Source organism: Halichoeres trimaculatus, unplaced genomic scaffold, assembly GCF_033239565.1.
Source record: "Halichoeres trimaculatus isolate MK-OKI-2021-1 unplaced genomic scaffold, fHalTri1.1 fHalTri1_scaffold_2, whole genome shotgun sequence".
Lineage (NCBI taxonomy): Eukaryota > Metazoa > Chordata > Actinopteri > Labriformes > Labridae > Halichoeres > Halichoeres trimaculatus.
In genome coordinates, this window is record NW_027437180.1 from 25,091,314 (window position 1) to 25,117,687 (window position 26,374).

Here is a 26,374-nt window from a genome sequence, read left to right on the forward strand (position 1 = left end):
ATAGGAGCACCACTATCAGTCAAACAGTCCCTCCAATCACTGCAAAAACACAACCAATGGAAAGCTATAACTTTCCTTTGGCTGTATTTCCTGTTGTCATCTGAAACTTGCTCTACCTTTGCAATCTCCCAGCTGTCCATAATCAGATAGCCACCGTAGCTCGTTCCAAACTATGTTTCACAATTGAATTCCCCACTTAAATGCAGTTGCTCCTCAGTGACCTCGGAGAAGAAGTGAACCCCTGATAAGTCTTGCTCTAATATTGCTGTATTGATTTTTCTGTGCCTCTGCACCAGCTCTGCTTGAGCTGGCTGGAGTTTCATTTTGCTCCACCACAATAAAAATAACAGGCCAATGAAACATCTCCCCTGAGGATGGGGGGTGGAGGGATTTAAAATAATAATTTTCAGCTACGTCCCAGTTTTTTTTTTTTTTTAAGAGCGTTGTTTCTCTGTATTGTGTTGTGTGACACTGCACAAGTTGATTTGTGAGAACTAACCTTGGACCGGGGTGTGTAAGGTGACTCATTTTGGGTTTCATTGTGTTACGATGGAAACAAAGAGCTTTACGAAGTCACACATCATCAACACCCGACATAAAATCTGCATCCTCTATTTCCCTGCTGTTCTCCATTTAATAGCTGTCCTTGTTTAGAGACAGAAGCTGCAAACACCAACCGAAGGCCCCAGAACAGGAATAATTCAATACATAAAAACAAATTTATGTTTGCTCCTTGTCAGAGTTCATATCCTTGTGAAGACAGTGATGGAGGATTTAGATACACATTTCCCTCAGAGACATAACATATGCTTCCTCTCTCTTTCTTAGTGTCTCTCTCCCTCTCCCACTTACACTCTCACTGGCTCTCTGTGGGACAGAATTGAGTTATCTCTAGCCCTGAGAGTAAGTTATTACAGTGGGCTTAGGGTGAAACAGATGAAGATAACTAGGGGGGAAATCCAATTACCTTTTAGGGTTCTCTATCTAAAAGGATCCTTTAATGTGAAGGAGATCTGCAGATCGGATGCTGCTGCCCGAACACAAAATGATGGACTCTGATATCTTCCACAGAAGCAGGAAGGAGAGGAGAGGGAGCTGGAGAGATAGAGGGGAGGAGACAGAAATCGAACTCCTTCTTTTTATGGGGTTGTTCATTAGGAATGAAATGTGGCAGGCTCAGGGGCACAAGGGCAGATAAGAGGGTCCAGATAGGGAAGAGTGAGCAAGACCCGAGTCATTTCTATTCTTTCGTACTCTTCCTCACTGCGCAATCTTTTTTTTATACACCCCCCTTGATCCATCCTCGGCTGTTATACCGAGTAATTGAATTGACTGTCTGGGAGATCCAGAGAAAGCCAGACGATAGCGGCTAATTAGTGCCTGGCGTCATTGTGTTCCCTCTGCTGAGCTTGTAAAATGATCCGGTCTTTCTCCCCACGTTAATGACATTAACATTGAGCTGATGCTCATTATGTTCCATTATCATAGCTCTCTGGAAACTTGTGCATCACAGACCTGAGAGCCCTGGAAAGGATGTACAGGAAGAGCTCAAATTGTGTGTAGAGTTGACCTTATTTAAGGTGTGTTAGTTCATCCTGATGTAGACATAAGCATACGGTAGATCAAATCACTGATTCCACAGAAGTTGAGTTAAAGCTCCTGTGAGGATCCTTCCCATTATGTTGATTTTGGTTCAGACAAAGCAGTAGCTCATATCTCTTTGCTCCCTTTTGTTCTGTACTAGTGTTTTCTACCATCAAGTAGTTTATTTAAACACTGTAAAAACCACAGGTCAGCATAGTAAATCACTTGACTGACACCTACCCCCTCCCTCCGACAGTTTGTGACGTTACAAACAACCAAAATAAACTGACTTGGTGCTAATAGTCTTGGTTACTTTTCTGGGTCATTAAAATCCTCAGTAAACATTTACGTCTGTTTTTAAACAGATGAAAAATCCTGACTGGAGTTTTTATCTGTGCAGAGAAAGGGTCTAACTCAAGCATACACTGGGACAGTGAGATAACCACAACTCCCAAAGGTTATTTACACCACATCATGCACAGCAGTCAGACTGATGGCAGCCACCAAATGTAGCTTGCTGTCATGTTTATGTCACAACTGTAATGTAGCATGTCAGTAGCATGTTACAAAAGAGTGAGCAGCACGTCCATATATGTGATACTATTGTTGAAAACCACCATCAGGATGTGAGTGCGCTGGAGAAGAAACAGTCTGGTAGTGAAACAAAAGCTTAACAAGATTAGACAGTTGTACATTTCTCACTGAACTGGGCTTTATTGTCAAAATTTAAAGAAATTTGGCATCTTTCAGCACTTCTTGTTGGTAGATTTTTTTTTCACAGTACAAAAGGGACTGTTAAAAAGAAGAAGTGGGGTACTGTAGATGGTTGAGGAACTATAGTCTCATTTCCACTGCTTTGTCCGCGTAATGAAGTCCCCAGGTACCTCCTCTACAGCTGCCATCGCTATGTAGGACCAGCGAACCTGAGAAATACAACATTATTCTTCAGTCTATGGTTTTATATTTTCTTGGTTCCTTATTGCTGTTTTTTTCTTTTAACTGCTGACTTAAAACTTGCTTAAATAATAAAAAAGAGTTTTCAGCTTATGTAAAGCAGAGCTGCAGCTTGTTATCTCTTTGTTTGCAGATTTTATTCATTTCAAAGAAAGTCAACTTTCAGGGCTGATAAAATTCCAAATATCTGATAAAAATTTATTCTCGAACTCACCTTGGCTTCCACACTTTATTCATGATCCCTGGCCAACAACAGACCAGAAGACCTTTATTTGTCATCTGGTCACATCCTCCCTTCATTTGACTATTTTTCACCTGCAGACGACAGCTTTAACACAAATGATTTTTCACATGGCATGACCTTGAAGCTGAGCAGGGGTTATCATAAAAAATGGCAGCAATGCAGACTGATGTGGTGAAGAGGAAGACACGATTTTGCAGAGGAAAGAGGTTTCCAGGTAGAGGAGATGAAGGGGCTGCCAGCTGAATGTGGTGACCAGTCCATTACAGACAAGCCCCAGACTGCATGAGGGGTGGAAGAAGAGGAGGAGGAGGAGAGGGAGGAGGAGATGGGGGAGGAGAGGGAGGAGGAGAGGGATACTTTGATAAGTTTTGTGCCTGCGTTAACCTTGATGGCCGCTAGCAATGGGCCGGTGCCAGCAGCAAGGATCTGTTTCAACTGGATTGAATTATTTTTTTTCTTTCTGTGCTCCAAGGGAAGAAAAAAAATCAATACTTGGGGAGCACAGCATGACAGGAGCATCATTTCAGAATTGAAGTGGCTGTCAGGCATTGTCATTTGGTGACTTTTGTTCGCCATTGTACTTTTAAGCCCTCATTTTTCTCCCCCTCCTCTTCCTTTCACTCGTTTCTTCCCCGGCCCATTGTCTGAATTCCCCTGGTGACATTTTATGTTGCAATTTGAAAATTCGAGGGCAAAAGATCAAGTGCAAGAGAATCTCTTTGAAACCAATTGGTGGACTGGTACAGCATCTACTTTTGTTTCGCATCCCCCATCCTCCTTTTCTCATTTCATCCTCTTGTCTCCGCAGACCTCCATTGTGCTCCAGGAGGAATTTATTTGTAGTGTATTTGCATTCTCTGATACCAGACAAGGACAAGGCTGATGTCTCGCCTTCCTCTGGACAGTTTCTCTGCCCGTTTGTAAATGAAACCTACTGGGAACGCTTGTCGGCGGATGTGAGAAATTGGAGATTCTCGCAGAGCGATAGCTCAGCCTTGGAGAGTTTCTAGCCCTGATGTGCCACCAGTGTCAAGAGATTGCAAATCAAGTGCTTTAATAACATCTCTGCTGGTTTTGTTCCTCTCTCCTGTTCTCCGGCAGAACCTTGAGAGCCTGTTTTCGTCAATCGGAACGTTGAAGGCTTACTGTGGAACGGCAACACCACAAGACCTCTCTCTGTCACTCTAATTGATAAACACAGGGCTGATATCTTGTAATGAGCCTCCATTCTCCAGCCTATTATGCTGGTTAACCCTCTCAACCTGAGTAAGGGAGAGGAGGAGGAGGAGGAGGAGGAGGAGGAGGAGGGGAGATGAGCCTTCATCTGACAACAACTACAGCATTCAGATAAGGCTGACAGAGTAACAACACTAACACTAGTGTGAAACTCATCTCCTGCTTATTATTTGGAGAAACAGCATGGTAGAAATATGACAGAGTGGCAGATATTACCATAAGAACAATTTTTATCAAAAGATAGCTAACGTGTGCAGTATTCTCTGGTATGAAAAAAGGTGAAATGTTATTAAAATGCATGAGTTTCAGTGCTTTGTATCTAAATGAGGACGCCGCTGTTTTTTTCCCCATTATGTGTTTTTGGGATGATTACTGTTCCACTCAATCTCCAGTCACTTCCCATAGCAGCCCATTCCCTCCCAGAAACTCCAGCATCCATCCATAGCTATTTATTCCAACTGCTGATGAATTGTGGGAGACACGACTCAGTGTATTTGACTCGATTAATGCCAGCCATTATCATTTCGTCTTTGCCCAAGCTGTCTCCTCTGGCCGAGCAGGCATCCGCGCTGGGCCGACCCTGTCAGCCGGGCCATGTAATGGAAGGTGCTGCCCATGATTACAGTGTCGCAAGTCATAACGGTCTCACTGCCAGCAGGCTGTGCCCTGGTGGCTGTGTGGTGTTAGCAAAGTCTGCTGTTCCTTTCCTTCAGCTGCAATCTGTTAACTGTGTGAATGGAAGTGCTTTTCTCCAACGCAGAGTCATTTTTATGCTTGTTTTCTTGTCAAAATATGCACACTTACTCCTTCAGTCACTCCTAAAGAGGTATGTTTCTAATAGCACATGGTAACAGATACTTTGAATTTACTTCTTATGTTTCCTTGAAAGAATAGTCTGTTCCAAAATACCTAAAAATGTCCCTTCTTAGTTGCTGCCCTTTCTGCAGTCCTTCATGGTGCCAGCTGGGAAATTTCGTTATTCACTTTAACCTTCATAATACCATAACATAATAAGTCCTTCATAATACCTCAGCATTTTCTGTAACTCCACATCACCGGAATGGCTCCTGGAATTAACAGTGACTTGTCTTTTCCACTTACGAGCAAAGCCAACGTTGGCTTTTTAATGGCACTTATGTGCCATGAACTACTTATGTGTTCAGCGTTTTTTGGTTGTTGTTTCAGGGGTGAGTCTGTGAATTTGCTTTTTTCTCCGGCAGTCGACTTTGGCCTTGGATGTGAGAGAAGCCCATTACAGCATGGAGGGTTTGGGTGTTTGGGCAGGCTCGACACGCAGGTGATGAAGTGTTTGTTTATGGTTATGAGTTTGAACCCAGCGCTGTTGATTAGTTCTGCAGACTTTATATGTCTCAGACACAGGCTGATGGAAATGGACGTTTCATAGGCATGGTTAAAGAGCAGAATCTACATAACCTTGTGTTTTAGGCCTGAACCACACGTATATGGATATTTTTTTTGATCGGATATCTTTGTCCTCGTTTAAAAAAAAATCTCCGTCCGCGCCACAGAAATATCTCTGTCCATACGAAGAGGCCAAACTGAAAACGATCGCCTCTGAAGCCTGCAATGCCATGCCTGGCCGATAAGTGGCAGGTTAGCAAAATGTGAAAACCATAGAAGAAGAACGTTATGAGCATGACGCTTGACATCATCGCAGCAACACCAGCTCCGTTTAACACTGCTACACAGATCCACTCAACCAGATACTTCTTTATTTCTTCACTTTTTTATCCGTTTTTTAAAAATCTCCGTTTATGTGGGTGAAATTGCCATGTTCGTGTGGTTGAGAGGCCCAATTGGACAGAAAAATGTGCCTTTAGGAATATATCCATATACGTGTGGTTCAGGCCTTAGAATCATGCATCATTTCTTTAATCATTCATAAAGTATTAAGGTGCTAAGTGTTTCTCTGCTTTTTTTAAAGTAATGTTTTTGATTGTACGGGGTCTTCCTTCCTAGTCCAGCTTTACAGTAGTCCCAACTGCTGTTTCCCCCATTGCCTCTGATCAAGATAAATGGACATCACAAACACACACACACACACACACACACACACACACACACACACACACACACACACACACACACACACACACACACACACACACACACACACACACACACACACACACCCATAGACAAGTACACCCATAGACAAGTACACAGAAAGAAAATACTTCTCTGATTAAAAATCTGAACCACAGCTTGAAAATTTCTTTTCTGTTCTCTTGATTTGCTTGTTGCCTGGTCATCTTTCCAGAAGGTCAAGGCTCGCTTTAATGCCACACAAAGAGACACAGCTTGATAATTAAGGCCCGGCAGCCAGAAGAAAAGCCCCTCTAATGTGATTTATACCTATAGATTTTCTGCCAGATATGAAATGTTGTCGTTCAAATTGAAGAGGAGGACCCATTACGAAACGCTTTACTGGTAACTTTGGAAAAGGCAGGTTACATTTGTTAGACCTGCATCTGGGTCACTGGTAACTGTATGACCGTTGGGCCACCAAGGTCTTAAGGGTTAATTTGATAGAGGCAGTAATGTACAAGTGAAGCAGCATTAATAATTGAATGAGCTTATATTCCTGATTCTGTAGCCATTTGTTTCAGCAGCTGTCCTTGCAGCGTGCAGGAGAAATCATAAATGCACAGTAGCATGCTCAGGATCTGTTTGGCTATACAAAGCACATGTTTTTTTTCTTTTCTCCATTTTCTTTTTGCACCTTCAATAAGGATATAACTTTGAAACAACTCTTTTTAAAGCAAGCCCTTGGAGCATTGTGTAGCTGAAATATATCCCTTGATGGAGACTGGAAATCAAAACCTTGTTTCAAATGAAAACTGTTGTTCTCAGAAGGTGTTTTTACTTTCACCATCTCTGTAGAGTTCAAAGGCTTGTTCTGATAACAAATTTCGACAGAGAAAAATGTCCTCCCTGTGCATTGTGGGTATCATGTGATTTGGTGCGCCGGGGGGCATTAGTAAATACGTGTCCAGTGTTATTAATCATAATGACACACAGACAGAAATGACTATGCTTTCATTTGGTTTTACTCAGAGTAGAGTTTCCACGTTTAAAAAAAGACTTTTGTGCTAGTATTCGAAACACCTCCTCATACAGACATGTTTTTCATGTCTTATAAGCAGAATGTTCCGGTTTTCTCTCCAATATAAGTTCTTTACTCATTGCATCTGTTTGCAGAACGTATCCAACATTCTTCCATTCTTTCTTTCTCAGTCTAACTGTGCACAGTACGCGGCTGAGAGGCGAGACGAGGAGAAAATGTGCGACCACCTGATCCGGGCAGCGAAGTATCGCGACTATGTGACGGCTACACAGCTCATCCAGAAGATCGTGAACATCCTGACTGACAAACACGGAGCCTGGGGGAGCTCTTCCAAGAGGTAAAACCAAAAAAAAACTAACAAACACAGGATATCCTTTCAAAATAAAAGCAAAGCCCAGAAAAATTATCAAAAACAAAAAAAAAGAAAAGGAAGGAAGCAGAACTTGCTGGTTTCACTTTTTCTGAAGGTCTTTGGACTATTACGTTTATTTTGCAAGTATCCACCTTTAGGAGCTATTATTTCACTTCTCAGTGAGACTGGACTTTGATAAACGGTAATGAACAATTTGGGGAGGGATTTTGCTAAGGTTTTCCTGACTTAATGTATACACACAAAATTAATTAACCACACTCATGTTCAATCCATTATTTCAACATGGCAGATTTTTGCATACAATACTAAAATAACAATTTGACCCTTTATTTCCTTGCAATTATGTTTTGCATGCAAAAAAATGAAATAGAGAGAGCCCAAAGGTAACAGTGTTTTCTTACCAAGGTCTTTAATCAAGAGGATGCACCTGTTCTCATTGCATGTAATTGAGAGAATGATTCAAACTGTTATGGTTTTAATCTCATCATAATCTTTCTCTTCCCCCAATACTCACGACTTTGATTAAATTAAATTTGCTAAGGTGAAAATGTCAGCTGTGGGCTGGATGATGCATTGGCTCTGGAGAGAGATGAAAGCCATTTAAACAGCTCGGCTCCCATTAAGAACAGAGGCAACCCTATCCTCTGTGTTTGTTTCGCCAAATAGGCAGCAGAATCCAATGCGGTTATTCCCTAATGATGGCTGTTTGTGCAGGTAGTGTGTAATAGTGAGCCGGAGAGACGGCCGCTGGCTCGCGCTTGTTAGTCTGAACCAACTCTCCAGAGACTCGTCTGGGGAGGGTTGGTTTGCGATCGGCTCGGGAGTCTATCTCTAGCTGCCTTTGTTTTCCCTTTTATAATTTTTTTCCCCCTTAAATCAGGATGTGGTGGATGATTTGTCATATTTTTCTTTCCTTCATCCCCACCATCCCCTCTGCTCCCTTTCCTTCCCTTTATCTCTGCTAGTCTTCCATGTGTACTCACAGGAGGCGCTTGCTATTTACTATGGAGATTGTGTTCTGCGAGCCCTGGCTAGAAAAGTCCCCCATTACCGGCCCTTTATGCTGCTGTACTATTGATGGTTTTCCTAATGGCTGCCGATGGGCTCAGGGAGCCATTGGCACTGGGCCTTGGAGTGCAGCGCTCTTTTAATAAATCACAATCAGTCCTGTGCCATTACATCAATATTTTTGGTCAATTACTGTGAAGGTCAGGTGGTGCAGCTTCGCACCAGAGACTCTGGTATGCAGCGGGCATTGGAGAAACATCTGGTGCTACAGAAAAAGAACAAGTAAAAGAAAAAAGATGGATGCAGAAGGTAAAAAAACTCTCAAGCACACCTGCATACCTGGAGGCGCCTAAGTATGAGAGATATTCTTACTTAATTCAACACACACACACAGAAAGCGACATGCACTGCCTGTAAATACAAACCTTTGGGGATGCAGGGATACACACAGTGAAACCTGCAACCTCTCCCCAGCTGTGAAAATGAAATCTAGGAACACAAAGACAATACGCAGCTATGATTACAACCTTTTGTTGCAGGGGTGTAAAATCCACGCCTGCCAACTCACATGCCATAAAACGTATTCCCCAAAGTTTCCATTCAATAAAGAGTCTGAAAATGAAAATATTATTTTCTCACAAGCTGATGGGAATTGTTGTTTCCTCACGGCAGGCATCTAATATCTTCTGACACAGCGTGACCCGCCTGAATGCAATTTGTGTCTTAATATCCAGCTTACAGCGGCCTCAGCCTCAGGAGAGAAGAGGTGTTAGGTGATTTTTCCCTTTCCCATTCTGCTGCTTCGATTTGCCTCTGTCTGTGGTTCACTCTGTCCTTCCTTCCCTCAACACAGCTTACAGTTTCTCCCTCCTTGTCTCCCACGTTTTGTCCTCTGCTCTTCTTTGTTTCATTTTTCTCGAATCACCCAGGGGGTTTTCCTTTCCTCAAGATGGGCTATGTCTATCGCTTTTCTGTCCTTGTCTGTTAGACAAAGACAGATCTACAGACAGACAGAAAGGTCACCTACCTGTTCATCCATACGTTTCTGTCCCGGCACCTTGAGACCCAGGTGTACAACATGCCAGCCTGCTGTCTTATCAAAAGAGGGAAAAAGTAAATGAACAGCAGGAAAGATAACCCCAAATGAAACAACTGGCAGATGTCATTTTTTTCCATCCCCACATTCCCCTGATTTTTTCTCCCTCTCTTTGAGCTTGGGTCCGCTGAGCATCCAGACTGCGGCGGTGTTTATTTGGGTCAGGAATCATCTTTCATGTATATGACACCTAGACACAGTCGACGGACAGAGAGGGGAGATGAGGGCAGATGATGGAGAACGCCAACTCACAATCTCAGGGGACAAACACTCCTCTGCTCCTTTTTCCCTCTCTCATATCTCCTCCTTATTGCATTCTAATAGGCTGACTAATGTACCATGGAAATTCACTCTGGATGCAGGGGAAGCAAAAAGAAGGTGATGCAGCTGCAAAAGGTGGAAGTGTGATGTAGGGGCAGTGTGCACGCTTCTCTATCCAGAGAGTCAAAACATCATCTAAGAGATTGTTCTCCTGCTACTCTTCCATCTTCAACTCATTGTCTTTAATTACTCTTCTCAACCCTCACATACGTTTAAAAAGAAAAAAACACAATACCTTGTGCACCAACTCCTCTCTGTCTGCTCCTCCTCCCTCATATAAGCAGCTCATTTTCTGCAGCACCACCGCTCTAATGGACGCCCTTAGGCTAGAGGCTTCCCAGCCAAGGGACATCCATCTTTTGGCGTGTCACACTCCCGCCCGGCAAAAAATCATTGTGATGTGCACTCCAATTTTTCTTCAGTAAATCAAATCATCCTTCCTTCAGAAAGACGAATGCTGCGGGGTTGGAGTGTTATAGAGAAAATCAATGCCGGCAAAATTGAAACAGTATGCCCTCGTATTGATCGGCCTTGTGAGATCGAAAAGGAACAGCTTTGTAACTGTTCAGCTGGACAGTTAGCTGACCTGTAATGGACAAACTATTGATATTAGCATTACTATTTTATCTTCTGCTATGTCATTTCACTGGGGCACTATTCAGGGAAAGAAGCCAGAGCAGAACAGCAAGAAAAGGTTTTTATCCATTCCATAGAATACACTGAGAATTCAATCCTTATCTTTTAATACAAAAAAAAAACATTTATACTTTAAATTATTTCCCTGTGGCACTCTACGAGATGCATAGTACCACTAACATTTGCTCTATCTTAAGTTGATTGAAATATTGCTTATTGGAGGCTTTAAAATGGTACAGGATGGTAAAAATGCTCACAATATTTCCTCACTGCCCTGCACGACATCTTGACATAGCTGCTTTTTTCTTTCCATGGCTGTGAATGTGACGCCATGAGGAAGCAAGCAATTCTCCATAGTTTCATTAGTATCAAAAATTAAGCAAAATATCAGAAGTTATCACCAAAGAAATTTTAGTGATGTATTATTTCATGTTTTTTTATGTGACAGACTTTTCATCTGTTATGTTTAAATTTTACATTCAAAGAATGGATGACCATGCTATCTGTTTTGATCCCATCAGATAGATCATCATCCAGATGTTAGGTCCGCTCAGATTAGGTGTCAATTTGGTGATGAAAAAACTGTTTTGCGGATTTATTTTTGACATTTTGCAAACGCAAGTATCGTATAAAAAAACGGAAGTAAAAAGGATAACAGTACCCAATTTGTCAACACTGTACTTATCTCAGAACACCCAGCATTTCTTAATATTTAGCTTCAGAAATAAGCATAGAGGTTGTCATAACTGTTAGAGTGATCTCTGATTCTTGAAAAGTTATTTCTGTTCAGCAAGGTGTCATAAGACTGCTGTCTATCTCAAAGTGCTTTGCTTGGGTCAGTGACAAATAATGGTTGGAATGATGTCCAAATCAAAAATATGCTTTAAACTTGTTAAAACAACATCCTAGATGTTTGTTTAAATGTGTAGTTTAGTATTTTATATGGCATTTCTACCATTTTTAACAAATTAAAGAATCAATCCCCTTAAATTGTCAAATGTTATAACCATAAAAAGCACAACAAGTATATAATAATTAGTCGTCCTCTAAGTTATGCTAGTGTATTGATGAAATAAGTTTTCTGATGTGAAATATCTTAAATTATTTAAGATGTTTCATTTCTACACTTGATAACATTGGTTTTTGTTGTACTGAGCAAGTCAGTCTGCTGTAGACATCAATGATTTAAAAAAAAATCATTATTACTGTGTGGTAGACTGATAAACTTATATTCATAGTAACTTTTTTCTGCAATATCAGATTTTTACGAGAAACATTGATTACACCAGTTGACATTAATCGGTTACAACCAATGGCCGCTTCTTGATACTGAGGATCTGCTGGACAGCTGTAACTGCAAATTATTTTAGGGGCCTTGGCCTGAATAATAGGAAAGTTTCAAAGAGACAGAAAACATATTGGAAGAGAGAAGAAATATGTACACCAGGTCATGATAGAATAAGAATTGATTCTATGGTCAGTGTGACGAGGTTTGGAGCCCCTGTACATGGGGCACCTGCTCTGCCAGCTGAGTTAAAGTAGCTCCCTGCAAAATAACTATTTGTTTTTATACGTTTAAAAACTGACATAAGACATTTGGATCATAACTCTAAATTTGTTTTTATCTTCAGATAAATAAAAAGCTTTACTAACAGGAAAGAACAGTAGGTAAACATGATAATTCTACAACCATAACTAAGTTCAAATTTTAATATGAAGTATTTAACTAGTTTAAAATCAAATACCAATTTATGGTGAAATTTCAGAACCACATCTTTTATTTACTGTTTATGACCCAATGATTACTTCACCGTCTAGCAACAGCGCTGCAGCTACAGCTGTGCTAGCTTAGTCCCTCCCGTCTAGCCCCCTCCTCTGAAATGGAATCTATTCATTCTGCTGTGAACAAACCAGGGTGTTTCTTCTCACTACAGTGGGGACATTCATGGCCACATAGTATTTTTTCAAATAAATGATTGCATGAGAAACACCGACAGCCTGATTCATCTCCACTTGTATGCTTTCATTCCAGACTTAAATCACAATTATGATCCATAATACTGAACTTAATGCATGTGTTAAAGCCAAGGTCTGCACAGTGTCCCCGCTGCCTCGCGTGTGGGGTTTATGGACACAGTGAACATTCACGGCTGCACCGGCACTGTGCATGCAGAGCTGAAAAAGGAAATGGGACTCCAGCACGTCAGCAGTGATCATAACCGTAGGAAACAAGAACATAACTGTTTAGAGTACACTGACTCTCGGAAATGCATGAGTTGAGAGCGGCAGGAAGGCAAAGAGAGAAAGGGAGAAGGAGGAGATGGACGAGCGGTGGATGAGAGAGAGATATTTGTCACTGAAGCATCAAAAGTAGAGATGGAGACAAGACAGGGACATTTTTCCCTCCACATCCTTTCCACTTGCACACAGTAAACCATAGCTATGAGTGATTACACAAATCTGTATGTAAAAGGTTGAGCGCGTGTCTTGTTTGCTGGATGGAAAACTCTGCAGCTGCTTTCTTATCTGACCATCAGATTGCCTTTATTGTACTTGGAAATAGAATAAACACTGTAGCTGGAATCTCACTTTTCCTAGATCAGTATTTGTACTCCTGATTTTCCAAATGGAACAATGTCTGCACTCTGTTATTCTGCAGGAATGATTGGTTAAAATCTTTGTGGATAGTTTCTACGATAAAACACACACCAAATTGTATCTACAGTCTGCAAAGACATGGCAAACTTAACTCTTTTTGACACAATGACTTTCTGAAAATTGCTTTCAATTTGCTTACAGATACTTGAAGTCTAAACACAAACATGACCTGATGGACTGTGCAATGGCAGCTGTAGCAGTAGACAGCTCCCATCTCCTCAGAGACAGTTGTTTCCTTTAGTCCTGCTCCCTGCTACTTCAAAACCAATTAGCTGGATGTTCCAATTGTGTTCATCCATTTGCCTCGATGTAGTCATAAACATAAAGCATAAACATACAGCCCGGAGCAATGTGAGCCTGTGCTTTTAGTTATGTTCATCTTTGTAAACCAGACTCCTCGTATCACGCGAGAATCTCAGAAACTGAAGACCTTAAAGGGGTTTAACATGAAACCCTCCACCTCATTAATCATGCACAGTGACATGTGTCCGGGACGGAGAAGTTGTGACGGGGGACAAAAAGGATGTTCCTTAAATCTCTTGGGGAGAGCGTTCCAGTCTGACAGCTTTGCGTTCCATCAGTTACACAGAATAACGTGCCACGAAGGCCCTACCGTGCAGTCTGGCTTATGGATATGAATTAGAATATAGCCTTAATAATAACATTTACCTCCACTGTATATACAGCACAGTGGCTGGGGCTGTAAGGAACAGTAACAAAGTGTCATGGCTGAACATATTAACAGCTGATGATGTCCATATGTTAGCATGCTTAAGGGCTGCAGTGCTGGACGAGACTAAAAAAATTACGCTCAAGGGACCATTTAATATGGCAACAAAAAGGCTTCAGTTCTTTGTAGTAACTTTTAATTTTACATAAAAAATAAAAAATGATGTCAAATAAATAAACTACAGATAAAACTAGAAACACATTAAAGTAGGTCTCAGAAGATCAACAGGGAGAAGGAAATAAAGAAACCAAGAATGACTAAGCAAATACATGAACTCCATGCAGATAGAGAATTTTACAAGGAAACGTGAACATGCATATGATTGGTGCAGTGTTTTCTTCAAAAGTGATCAGGTATGATCACTGTTGAAGGCTGTGATTTTTAAAGCTAGGACCCCAAACCCCTGGGTCCCCAGAAGGTGCTAGAAAGGTCATGGTTCTTGGATGGAAGACTGGTTTAACAGAAACAAAATTGACCCAGAAAATATTTGTGACAGTGAAAATTTATATTTAAAAAGACACACATTAATTTAGCCTATCAGGAACAGGCAGCCACTATGGCTGACACTAATATACCAGAAAGTTGACAGTTGACCACTGTGACACACACACGCACTCACCAGGCAACTAGTCTACTCGAACTCAGTTGAAGAGAGTCACAACCATGGATCACCACCTGGTAGCCAGCATCCAATAATATTTTGCTTTCCTATCGGCAGTATAATATTTGGCTGTTTTTCATGTACTTCTTGATGTTTGCAGTCGTATTGTACAAGGAATTTAATTAATTTTGCCAAAGAAGGGTCCCCCACCAGGGGTTACAGCTACACCCTTGGCATGGCAAAGTATGGTGTGGCACACAAAAACATCCCTCACTTTAGCAGAAAGGCAAATTCAAGCACTGAGTGTTCAATTTATTTTTTAATCAGTCAACTGACTGATACATAAGTGCTTCTTAAATGTTTTTAAATGCTATTTTAAGCTATGTAAAGTGAGGAGTCAAGGATTTACTCTTCTTTTTGGTTATTTAGGTTTAACTTGCCATTCCTAAGAGTAAGCTGATTAGTAAAAATCAGACTACCTATGTACACATTCTGCTGTCACTGATACTGTAACCAGTAGGGATGGGTACCGAATCAGGCACTTTTCAGGTACCGACTGATTTCTGTCAACAGTACCAGGTATTGATTCTTGTAAAATCAAAAGGTACCATGTTTAGGTACCTTAATGCATCCTTGTGACTGTGAGGGAGTGGAAGAGTAGGCAATTTTCCAAGCTTGACATGAACACAGCATTGCAAGGTTATTTATTGAAAAATTAATATGTTAAATTAAAAATATATATATATATATATCAAACAAATCGATGTTTTTTTACCTCACAAACACAAAAAAGTACCGAAAAATTGGTACTGTTGAGAACCGGTATCGATTGCTAGATACCGGGAATTGGTACTGAATTGGTTCAAATGTGAAAGGTACCCATCCCTTGTAACCGGACTAAATCACCTTGGGGGGTCTTTCTGTTTGCATATATTTTTACTTTCAAAATCCTGTTTTTTATTTTTTATTTTCACTAAAATAGATAAAATTGGTATTAAAAAGTAAAAAAAAGGCTGTATTATAATGCTTTTGTCTTCAATTTGACCAATTTCCTTTAACCCATCTGCATGTGTCAGACCCTCTTCCTCATTTTTACACCCTCCACTTTTGCCTCCTCTTCCTGGCAGCTCAGAAATGTAATGGAATCCTTGTTATGAAGAATGAAAGAAAGCCGCCATCCCAGAAAGACCAATTACACCATCCCACCTCCCTGCCTTCCTGCCTGGCTGCCTCACTGCTCTCAGCTCAGTGTGACTGTGTAGCAACTCTCAGATTTATGAGTTCCATATACCCTTAAGAAAGTATATGGCCTTGGTGGAGCAAGGTCATGATAAAAGGGTGCTGATCAATATCTGAATGAAAAACCATTTGGGAAGTTTTTAGGGCTTTTTTTCCTCCTTTCTCTCTGGATGCAATATCTGCGCCGTATCGATTGTCCCGGGCCAGTAGTTAGTCAAAGGCTATCTCCTTTGACTAACCTCTTTGCAGCGTGTCAGCCACCCCCCTCCTCTCTCTTGTGATAGATTGGTATGCTCCCAGCCACTGTAATTACACCAGGGCACCAGCAGGTCATTTATTTTACTACTTTCACCATTTGCCAAAAAATCGCCTTTATCTTAAGAATCCAGCACTTTTCTTGTGCAACCAAAGCAGGAAAAAGGACACATAAAACACCAATGTTGCGCTATAGAGAGGAAGACTGAGGATCTTCCTTTACTCATAGATCTCCAGCTTGTAATCTTCACTGGAGCCCCCCTTTTCCTGTGTCTGAGTTCAAGTTCAGCTCTGCACAAAGAGGATGGAACCTCGAGTATTTCAGCTTTTAGGCTTTTCACTGTAAAGTAAAACGATTTTGATAACCAAGAGGAACATTGAGAAAATCTGGGATGATGTCAGTTCTGTTGTTTAAATAAAGGCTTAGCAGTTTTTCAGGCCATTGCTTCCCTACCTTTGAGTGAGTGCAAATTCATTTGTACAAATTTACAAGGCAACCTTTAATTTGCTTCTTTAGCAGCTTTACGGTCAAACAATGACTGCACAATGAAGCACAACAATGTGTTACAATAGAATTCAAAGCTTAGATAATTAGAAAACTAAAATAAACAATTACAGTAAAAATAGAAAAATCAAATTGTTTTTCATTAAATACAAAAAGTCTGTAAAAAAAAAAAAAGTTTCAGTTGACCTCAACATGAGGCTTGTTCTCTTATGATTACAGTGATGTTACTTACATGTATTTGGTATATTGTCAACAACAAATGCTGAATGCGAAATTATTTGTTAATTAATGTCTCTCAACAGAACAGATACCAGCCAATACTTAGCCTAGCTGATATATCGTTGTATCCCAATTATCAGCAGAATGGGCATTTTATAATGGAGTTGGTAACAAGTGCACTGTTTTAGGTTTCCGACTTAATAAAGGCAAAAAAAAAAAAGTTCCTCAATGAAAATTTATTTGAATAAGCATAATATAAACAAAAATTAGAATGACAACACAGTGTTTTATAAATGGGCTACTTTTTTTGAAAGACTAATTACTGGGAGGATTATGCAAAGATTTTGTCTCTGAGTAATAGTGTAATATTGGGTCTATATCCTGTATGCCAATATTAAAGTATAAAAAAAGTTCTAGTCAAACAACCTTGATAATGAGAAAAATGGTGCTTACATCTCTAAGCAGAGCCTTTTACTGGGGTATTCTGCAAGGTTATTTCATTGTATGAGGAGATAAGTACATGGCTGTTATAGTTAGTCAGACTTCCGTTTATATGATCATCTCAATCACCTTATATTGGAATGGCTGCACACACACACAAACACACACACACACACACACACACAGCGCTGTAAGTGCTGTATAATGCGCCCAGCCATTTGATGGAGAGAGGGGAGGAGGTGCTCATGAATAGCAGACAGCCTTGCTAGATGAGATTGCCGAGCCTTGTAGTCTTGCATCACGCAGATGTGGGAAGCACAACAGTCTGGTAAACCAAGTGGGAAGAGTAAGGGGGCGGCGATGCAGTTTGCAAAAAACTCTTAAGACTAACACGTGAGAGCAGTTAAATGAGATTTTCTACAATTTTTGTCGTTTCAAAATCACAAACTAAGTCAAAAATGGTCAAAGATGTGATTGTCTATTTTAGAATAATCTCTTAATTAATATTTAAAACCTTAACTTTTTCCTTAAAGTTATAAGATTTAAAAGTGTGTTTAGAGGTATCATAAACATGAAAGAGTGCCTTCCATACTCCAGCCTGACCTTGAGCTTCCTCACTCTGTTTTTCTTTTGGACTGTGCTGGAAACGTGGCGTGTGTGCATTCAGATTTGTCACACCACTCAAGATCATCTGTGAAAGCTAGAGGTCAGAAGATTATTACAATGGGCCAGTAATGGCAGAATTATGCAACTCCGGTCCAGTGGATGCCCTCATTACCTCGCAGCAGCGGTGATAAATGGCCTTAAATGCATGTTGTCAAAATCACAGGAAAAATGTGACTCTTCATCAAAAATACAGATGGTACCACTTCAGTTATGTAGCGGGGGTAGTCAGTATATGCTATTTATTATGTAGGTGATGTTTGGATAATTTAGATAAGGCAGAGTGTGAAGCTGTTTTAACATTAAACAATAAAACCAAGTGGCAACATTTTTTATTTTTACAGGAAAAGAAAAGCTTTTTTTATTTACAGAACACAAACACTCTCTTCTCTGGTCAATATTTACAACCAAACTAAACACAACACTTTTCCTTTTACCTCCCCTGAAATCTGATCTAATTACTGTGTAATTGTTTGGCTTTTTGTTGGTGAATTTACGCTGAGTTTAATCGCCGCTAATTGGAAGCTGCACGCTAAGCTGCTGGTAATTAGAGCCTTAATTTGCATTATTTCATTTGGCTGCACTGCATTGTGGGGAGTCTGAAGCCTTCTGACTCCCACCCATGGGAGTACTTTGATTCTCACGAGCAGCCGATGTTTCAGAGACGCAATATCACTGCCTCTCTCTTTTTTTCCAGATCTCTCTTTGAAAGCTCTCGGATAAATTGGAGTTAATTGGGGGGAGTGGTAGGTGCTTGTGTTGCCTCAGTAATGAGAGTGTGTGTGCACTCTGGTGTGTCAGAGGGAAATTTGGTGAGGGGTGATAAAAGTGCAGAGAGGAGGTACGTTTTGAGAGAATGTGGAGCATGTGTCTTTTTTGGGGAATTCCTTTGCTTTCATATTACTCCATTTTGAAATGAATTTCTCAACATGTATCATTAAAAATCTCATTAAACCCACATTCAGTCAGACAAATTAAATGACTTGATCCTGTGATTGATAATAAGTCCTGGCAAAATTACATGTGCTCTATCGTTTAAGGTGATAAGATGGTAATGTTTTCTGGTCTTTGACCCTAACATTACCTCTGGTACATCTTGTAAACAACATTAGCAGAGGTGAATTAACATACACACATATAGATGGCCTCTTCTAAACCTCATTTCACCTGGAAGGATAAGCATTAATGCACATGTAGAAAATCACCCTGGTGAGACTTAATCATGCCAAACGATTTCGGTGGGAAGGTGTTTGGTCCTGCTTCATTTTAATTTGAGTGTGGAGATACAGCAGAAGCGATCGCTGCCACAGTTTGACAAAGAGCCAGCGCTCCAGCAACTGCTCCTCAACATGACAAATCCTCAATCTAGCCCTGCTCTCCCGTTTCTTCTAAACACATGGTTTATGCAAATCAGAGCAAAATGATCTGGGGGATAGCAGCAATGTTTGAGCAATTTGAGAGCTGCCAATAGGAGCTGGCATTAATATAAGATAAGCAAGGAGAGAAATCTCTTCTGCATATGCAGGTCTCATTGACTGTACCCAAATTAATTTAGCCCAAAGGTTATGAATGACTGTTTGTGCCACAGTGCAAGGGCTTGTAGTGATATATGAAAGCAGATTCACTCTGCTTGTCCTGTTTGCTATGATAAAGGTCATGTTGTTTGCATAAAAACCAATGCTTAGAAAATCAACCCATGTAGGAACTGGAATATTCTCTCAATCTTTTCTGATTCACCAGAGGTACAGTTTACTCCTCTCAAAGATCTGTAATGATATTACTGAAAAATCAAAATATTTGAAGATATTTGATTTTTTTTTCTCCTTTATTTGTATTTGTATTTGTTTGTAGGTTGTTGCCAAAATGATGAAAATAACAACATGATGCATCTATCTCTGAATAATCTGGTCTGACTGAACCTTGATGGATGGTAGTCATTTGTCCTTGTCAACACATGAACAATTGCACCATAGAAATAGCAGCCCTATCAAACTTTCAGGAGCTGCAGAGAGAATCTATTAACATGTTTTAACTGGTCCTCATTGACACACTACTTGGAAACTCACTAACCCGAGTAATATATGTTTATTAATCTAGATCACTTCACTGTGGATTTAAGTCATTGTATTAGCGTATCCTAATTCTAGGTTGGTATAAATTTAGGATAAGTTAAAACTTTAAAACCCTTCCTGAATAAAAGTAAATATATGATGAATGTAGGCTAAGAAGTATTTCTGATAAATCTTTATGTAATGAAACCTGTAATAATAGAGTTTTGGCCATCTACGAAGGACTAAAAAACACTATCTTTGTTAAACACGGAGTGTATGTTGACTCAATAAAATGTCAACATCCTGTTTAGTCAACACAAGAATTATCAGTCAGAGAATTACTAGTACGCATTATTTTACTTAATTATAAATGCTGTAATGCCAAACACAAACAAGCATGTATGACACATAGCTTAAGGTAGTTGTGGTTCATTTTGGCAGTGTTTTGTTCTGGTTGAAATGGGATATGACAACTAGACTGGAACCTTTTGGACTCAGGATTGGCATGTGGTTGTTAAGCCACATTTGGCAAACCAATTCAACCCTCCCCCCGACTGTGATCCAGTGTTAAGATATGTTTATTAAATAGTAGTAACTTTTGATTACATTCAGGATGTCTTTGTACATTTAGAATAGCCATTTTTTTAAATTGAAATTTATGGTTTAATTACTTAGAAATTTGTTACTCTAGAATCTACTTAGTTCAACAGGCTTCATATCACCAGCTTTTATATCCTGTTTGTAATTGCAGTCTTTTTCAAAGAACACTCTTTTTATACTTCTTTACGTGAAACATTTCATATGCATCAAGAAATCTTAACTTAATGTAAGCATTGCACCAAACCTCACGTCCTGAGCACTCAAATTGAATCATCTGTTTGTAGATCTGCTTGAATTCTGCTGCATTCTGATTAACATGGACACTTTGGTACCATGATCGAATTCTTAAAAGGCCCCGCAGTAAGATGTCTCCTCTCAGAGTGCTGATAGTTTGTGTAGGCCTTATTAAACTGAATAACTGTTTAGTTAACTGTTTAGGGAGAAGGAGCATCAGAGCTACTTTAAAGAAAAAACTAAAGCTCCCCCCACTCATCCTCTGTGTTGGTAAACTTCTTCAAATTTACAACTCTGCAGTCCTGAGGAGCATCCAAAGATGTTTAAAAAGAAGGGAAAAAGGTAATTACTATTTACTGCCTCACATAAAACTCTTCCGGACCCTGTTTTATCAGCAGCAAATGTGGTCCACATTAGAAAGGCTCAACAAATTTTCTCTAATACACAACTCAGAGCTTGCACATGAAAGGCTGCAGTGATGTGTATTTTTGGGATGCTCAGATTTGAAAGAACTCACCCCCCCTTTCCCTTTTATTATCAGACAGCATCCACTTTGGGCTGAACGAGCAGCCTTCCAGACACCTTTTATGACCGAACTAATTACTAATTACACAAGTGGTTGGCGTGATCCACGGCACAACGCTGGCCCTTTGTTATTTTAATTGTTGTTATTTTGAAGAATGGTGCCCCGGTAGATTCTGCTCAGGGAGAATGGATGAGCTCTGAATAATTTATCATCTTTGTGAAAACACACTCCGTGTGCTGTATGGGGGTTGCATAGCACTGCACATCTCCATTCTTGTTACGCTGGCACTCTCATTGGGGATTGATGACGAGGTATCTTTCATCGGGCGTCCACCTCTCCAGCACCCCGTCATTAGGACTCCCATTGTTGCCCTTCATGGTGCAGTGGGTGAATATGACTGGCAGAGGTGGTCCCCCCATGCAGTGACTAATTACTCTGGGCTATGGCTGCCCTCCTGATGGATTAATGTGTATTGTGTGAATGGGACAGACCCCCTCTCTTTCCTGAGATGAGAGACGAGTGCGTCCTGATTTGGAGCTCTGCGCCATGCACAACCTTGATAATTATTTTCATAGATGAATGCCGTTGCAGGCAGGATGATGAAGTGGCCATTTGCGTTCAGAGACTATCACATGCAAACATGGAGCACGGTCTTTATCACTGGTGAGAAATCTGGCCCTGCATAGATGTGCGTCCCTTGTGACTTTCCAACTTGGATTCTGCACACACACACACACTGACTTGCTTTCTCTGCTCTCAATAAACAGAATCTGTATTTCTGTTGTATAGTTTTCACAAAAATACTGTTCTCCTCGGTGTGAAATTAATACACTTTCTTCACTCTGGGCTTTAGATATAAGTAGCAACTTTTTTCCACCTGTCCTATTTTTATGTCTGTGTGTAAAGATAAATAAAAAAATAAAAGATTTTCAGGAACCAGCACATACATGTTTTTTAAGGACACATTTGTAAATTGTATTTATTTTCAAGTATAAAACCCCTTCCCCTTTTTGAGGCCCCGTGTGATCACTGGTGCTGGACTGAAGATTTGTGAGGAGCCCCCTGGCCAGAGCTGTAGAGTAGATCCCATAAAGAACGCTGGGGTTCTCCTGTCATAGGTTATGCCACTGAAACCATAAACTGTGTCTTCCTACACCTTTACAGGATGCATCCCAGCCACTTAAGAACAGCCTCCTGCAGGCTTTGTTTTCAAACACTCCAAATATTTTGCAGAGTGACATTTCTTAATCTGTGGTATATGGTTGGAGTGGGTTTCAGGTACAAGCAACTGTAAAGAAAAAGCAACAAAAACTATCTCTGGGAATGTCCTCATCCTGCCTGAGAACATTTGGTCTCTGCTAAACGGCATCTTGGCACAAAGGAAACAATCAAAATTGAGCTTCGACGTATGCTCAACTTTTTGGTGCCATTTTTTTAGTTTCTTTTTATATCATTGAAACTTGAGAAGCTTTTGCATAAAACACAAAAATAACACAAAAAAGTTCTCTGATTTAAAATCACTCTAAATGTCTTAAGTCTTGGAGGCATGCCTAATTACTACTTAATATTATGTAGTATGTGTATTCAAATAAAAATACTTTAAAAACAGTGCTGCCATTTTAGGCGTGTATGTGAGTAATGCTGTATGGCAGCATCTTCTCATTAAAACTTAACACTTTCTTTTCTTAAAGAGCAAGATGATTTAGTGACTAGGCCTGCTACAGGGGGATGTAAATTACAAAGAAAAATGGGTGCTGTGGACATTGATTAATATTAGTAATGTTATCCAACCCCCTCCTCCGTGTTTGTAATGGCCTTCTCGCCTTATCCTGCTGGCCGTGACTCTTGACAAGAGGTGTCCTGCTGGGTTTGAAATGAGCCTCAAATGGAAGCATGTGCCACAGAAGTGTGTGAAAATGATCAAACTGTCGTTTGTTCATTCCTCTGTCATGGACTTTTGGTGTTCAGATCAACTCTCTAAGAGATAAAAGAGACACAAGAAAGCTAAAAAAGTGAACAGGTTATCCTTCCTTTGATGGGGATAGTGTCATTTTCGAGGGCAAGGATGCATTCATGTCCGGTCGAAGTCTGTGTCTAAGTGAATGCCTTTTAAGAGTGATTCTGAAGGTGGAAAAAAACACCAAACACAATGCTCGCTTTATGCATGCATGCTCGGGCCGAGTGCTAATGCTGGGCTGCTCTACCATGCTGACTGGTAATTGCTAACACATGTGCTACCTCTGTCTCGCTGCAGCCGGCCAAGGGAGTTCTGGCGCCTGGACTACTGGGAGGACGATTTAAGGCGGCGACGTCGCTTCATCAGGAACCCCTTTGGATCCACTCACTCAGAGGCCACGCTCAAAGCCGCGGCCGAACACGGTCAGTATCAGCCACTGAGCACCTTCCTGTTATTAGCACTCCCTTTTCTTCGCACTAGGTACAAGGTAATAAAAATTAGTCTTCCCGCTGCAATAAAATATTTATTATACCACAAGAAACAGTAAAATAGCACCCTCATTGGAATTCCTCAAAGGTAATTTCACACTCTGCTACCCATTAGCAAAGCTGGACTAATAATCAGCCCGAGTCTTACTATGCCTCATTTTTAGCTGTGTGGTAATGAATGAGATGAAATAAGAAATGTTGTTTATTCTTTTTTTATGCTGCACAACAATGGCAGATATCAGTGGTAAGTCACATTCTTGAATCCCTTTTTCCCCCATAAATTATGGGATACTCTTTTATCTATTCTTCCAAACCAGTCTATTGAATTTGATTTACATTAGCAGAGATTAACAACATAAAATGCAGTCTTTATTTAGTGTGTTTTTAACTATTTTAGTATAGTGACAGGTTCTTGAGATGAAACATACTTGTTTAATGCTTCTGTTATTTTAACTATGTTATTGAATAACAGTCCAGCTTAAAATTGAATTCTCTGTATTCTGTGAAAGTGATTATAAAATCATCAATGCGCTGCAATTTCCCAAAGTATAGAAATTCTGTTTAACAGAACATGGACAGATTCTTCCTGTAGAGGTCAGATCAATTTGTCAGTTACTGTGCAATTCTCTATAAAGTCAGGTGTCAACATTCAATAAACTTTGTCTGAGAAGAACTTCAAATTCCCCCTTGTCACCTAAAATCACAGTATCTGAATAAAATATCTATACTTTAACAGCACGAGTTATTTCACTTCCCTGCAAAGTTATAGCAACACCACCAGGTATTTGCTACTGTCATACTGGGCCTACAGTTACCAGCCAATAACAACTAGTAATCTGAAATAAACAGCTATTAATGAACTGTCTATAAATGTGATATAATCCTCAGGGACAAAGGCCAGGTGTAGCATTGGCCAATGTGATCTACAAGTTGTGAGTGCTGAAGATCCCATGATCCCGAGAGCCTGCAGTAATGGCTGCAGTGCAGCAGCAGCTGCAGACTGAGGCCTTGGTCCAGCTGCTTGTACTTCTCTTGTATGAAGTTTTTGCATTTTTACTTCATCTTCTCGTTTTCCCCTCAGCGACACTATAACAGAGAGCACATCAGTTCTCTTTCAGCCAACCAGTTTAAGATTTCTGTTATTGCATTATATTTGGTGTGGTATGCAGTTATACTTAAAACTACTCCAGCTGCATGGGCTGCATTTATTCATCAAAGGGGGAAAAGAGACAAATTCCAGCTAACATTTGCTTTCAAAGTCAAGCCTGTGTAAGAATAGCCAGCAGCTTGTTGTGACAGGGCTATGCTACCTCCAGAGAGTTTACCGCCTGGCTGAAGTATGGGAATATATCATTAAAATAACTCTTTGACATTGAGACCTGACGGCATCCATTTTCTGATGTAACCTTTCGTCTTGTTTTAGTCGACCCGACATTTGTTACGGAAGTGCAGATCCAGACAGGAACGCTGGGCTGAGTTTTTCAAACGGAGCACAAAGGTCATATCTGGCTGTAATTATATTCATCAGATGCAGAGGGGAGAGAATGCAGCCTCACTCCCTAAAAAAATATTTAGTATGAGATCAAGCTTGAATTGAGGCTAATTTTCTTGCTACTTGTGGCAGCACTTTTCAAATCTCACGCTTCATCTAAAAAAATTAGAAGCAGAGAAAAATAGTTTTCATTTTTCACTGAGTGCAAAGTTTTATTTTCCCTTTTCAAAAGAGGGAAATGTGTGTCTCTTCCTTTAAACATGGAGAAAGAAAAGTGCACTTCTGCATTAAGGATAGGGACAACTGTTATCATTCATACTGTGCCAGGATGATTTCCACAGGAGAGTGTGTGCCTGCCAGTAGGCTTGAGTAGGCTGTTTTGTATTTATAGCTGGAAAGAGCCATCTTTTCTGGGGATTGATTTGGCCCACTGCAGGGCCCGTGTAGCTGAGGTGGCAGTGTAAATACCTGAAGACTAATGTCTCTGTTCTGGTAATCAATACTCGCCTCATGACCACACTGCTGGCTATGCTCCCATTAAAAACAAATTTGTTAATTTTGACAATTTAATTGCTGTGACCATGCATGCCTTCGGTTGCATAAGCAGGTAGTTGAGACTCCCAGACGGGGAAATGGGGTCTTGGAAAAAGTAAAACCTGTTGGGATTTATGCAGGTTTCTGCTGCCTGTGCAATGAGTGACGAGGTTGAAGTGCTCTGGTAGAGGTGTTTTTTTTTTTGTTTAATCTTCAACCTGTGCTCTTTTTATATATTGCTAAGCTATTATAGTGTTTTCAACTATGCTTCAATTTATATTATCTAAACCATGTTTGTTTTAACTATTGATTGGCATATTTTTTTAAATGCTATTAACGTTGGATCAATTTCATCTAATTTTATTTTTTACACACACTACATGGGAATTTGAGTATGCAAAATTCCTGCCACAAAACACACACAGACACACGCTTTCAACGTCAGACTTGTCAAATATAAGCCCCCCAAAAAATAAACAAACAGTATCAGTCTTCGGTAACAGAAGGAGTGAAAAGTTAGCACGTAGCCTGTCACTTATGAGCATGTCTTTTATGTGTGCCAGGTCATAACTGACATAACTTTGCCAAAATAGCTTTTATTTTTATTCTGATGGACACAGCCAAACAGTGTCTTGACCAGT

General features: G+C 40.2%; 1 protein-coding gene across 5 annotated transcripts in view; it reads left to right on the forward strand.

The window, feature by feature from the left end:
* lrba (LPS-responsive vesicle trafficking, beach and anchor containing) overlaps positions 1 to 26,374 on the forward strand; it is a 198,139-nt gene that overhangs the window by 98,511 nt on the left and 73,254 nt on the right. For all 5 annotated transcript variants that reach the window (XM_074686425.1, XM_074686435.1, XM_074686454.1 and 2 more), the window contains exons 36-37: positions 7,277 to 7,443; positions 23,517 to 23,641. In XM_074686425.1, the coding sequence (XP_074542526.1) occupies positions 7,277 to 7,443; positions 23,517 to 23,641 (292 nt within the window). The remainder of the gene's footprint in view (positions 1 to 7,276; positions 7,444 to 23,516; positions 23,642 to 26,374) is intronic.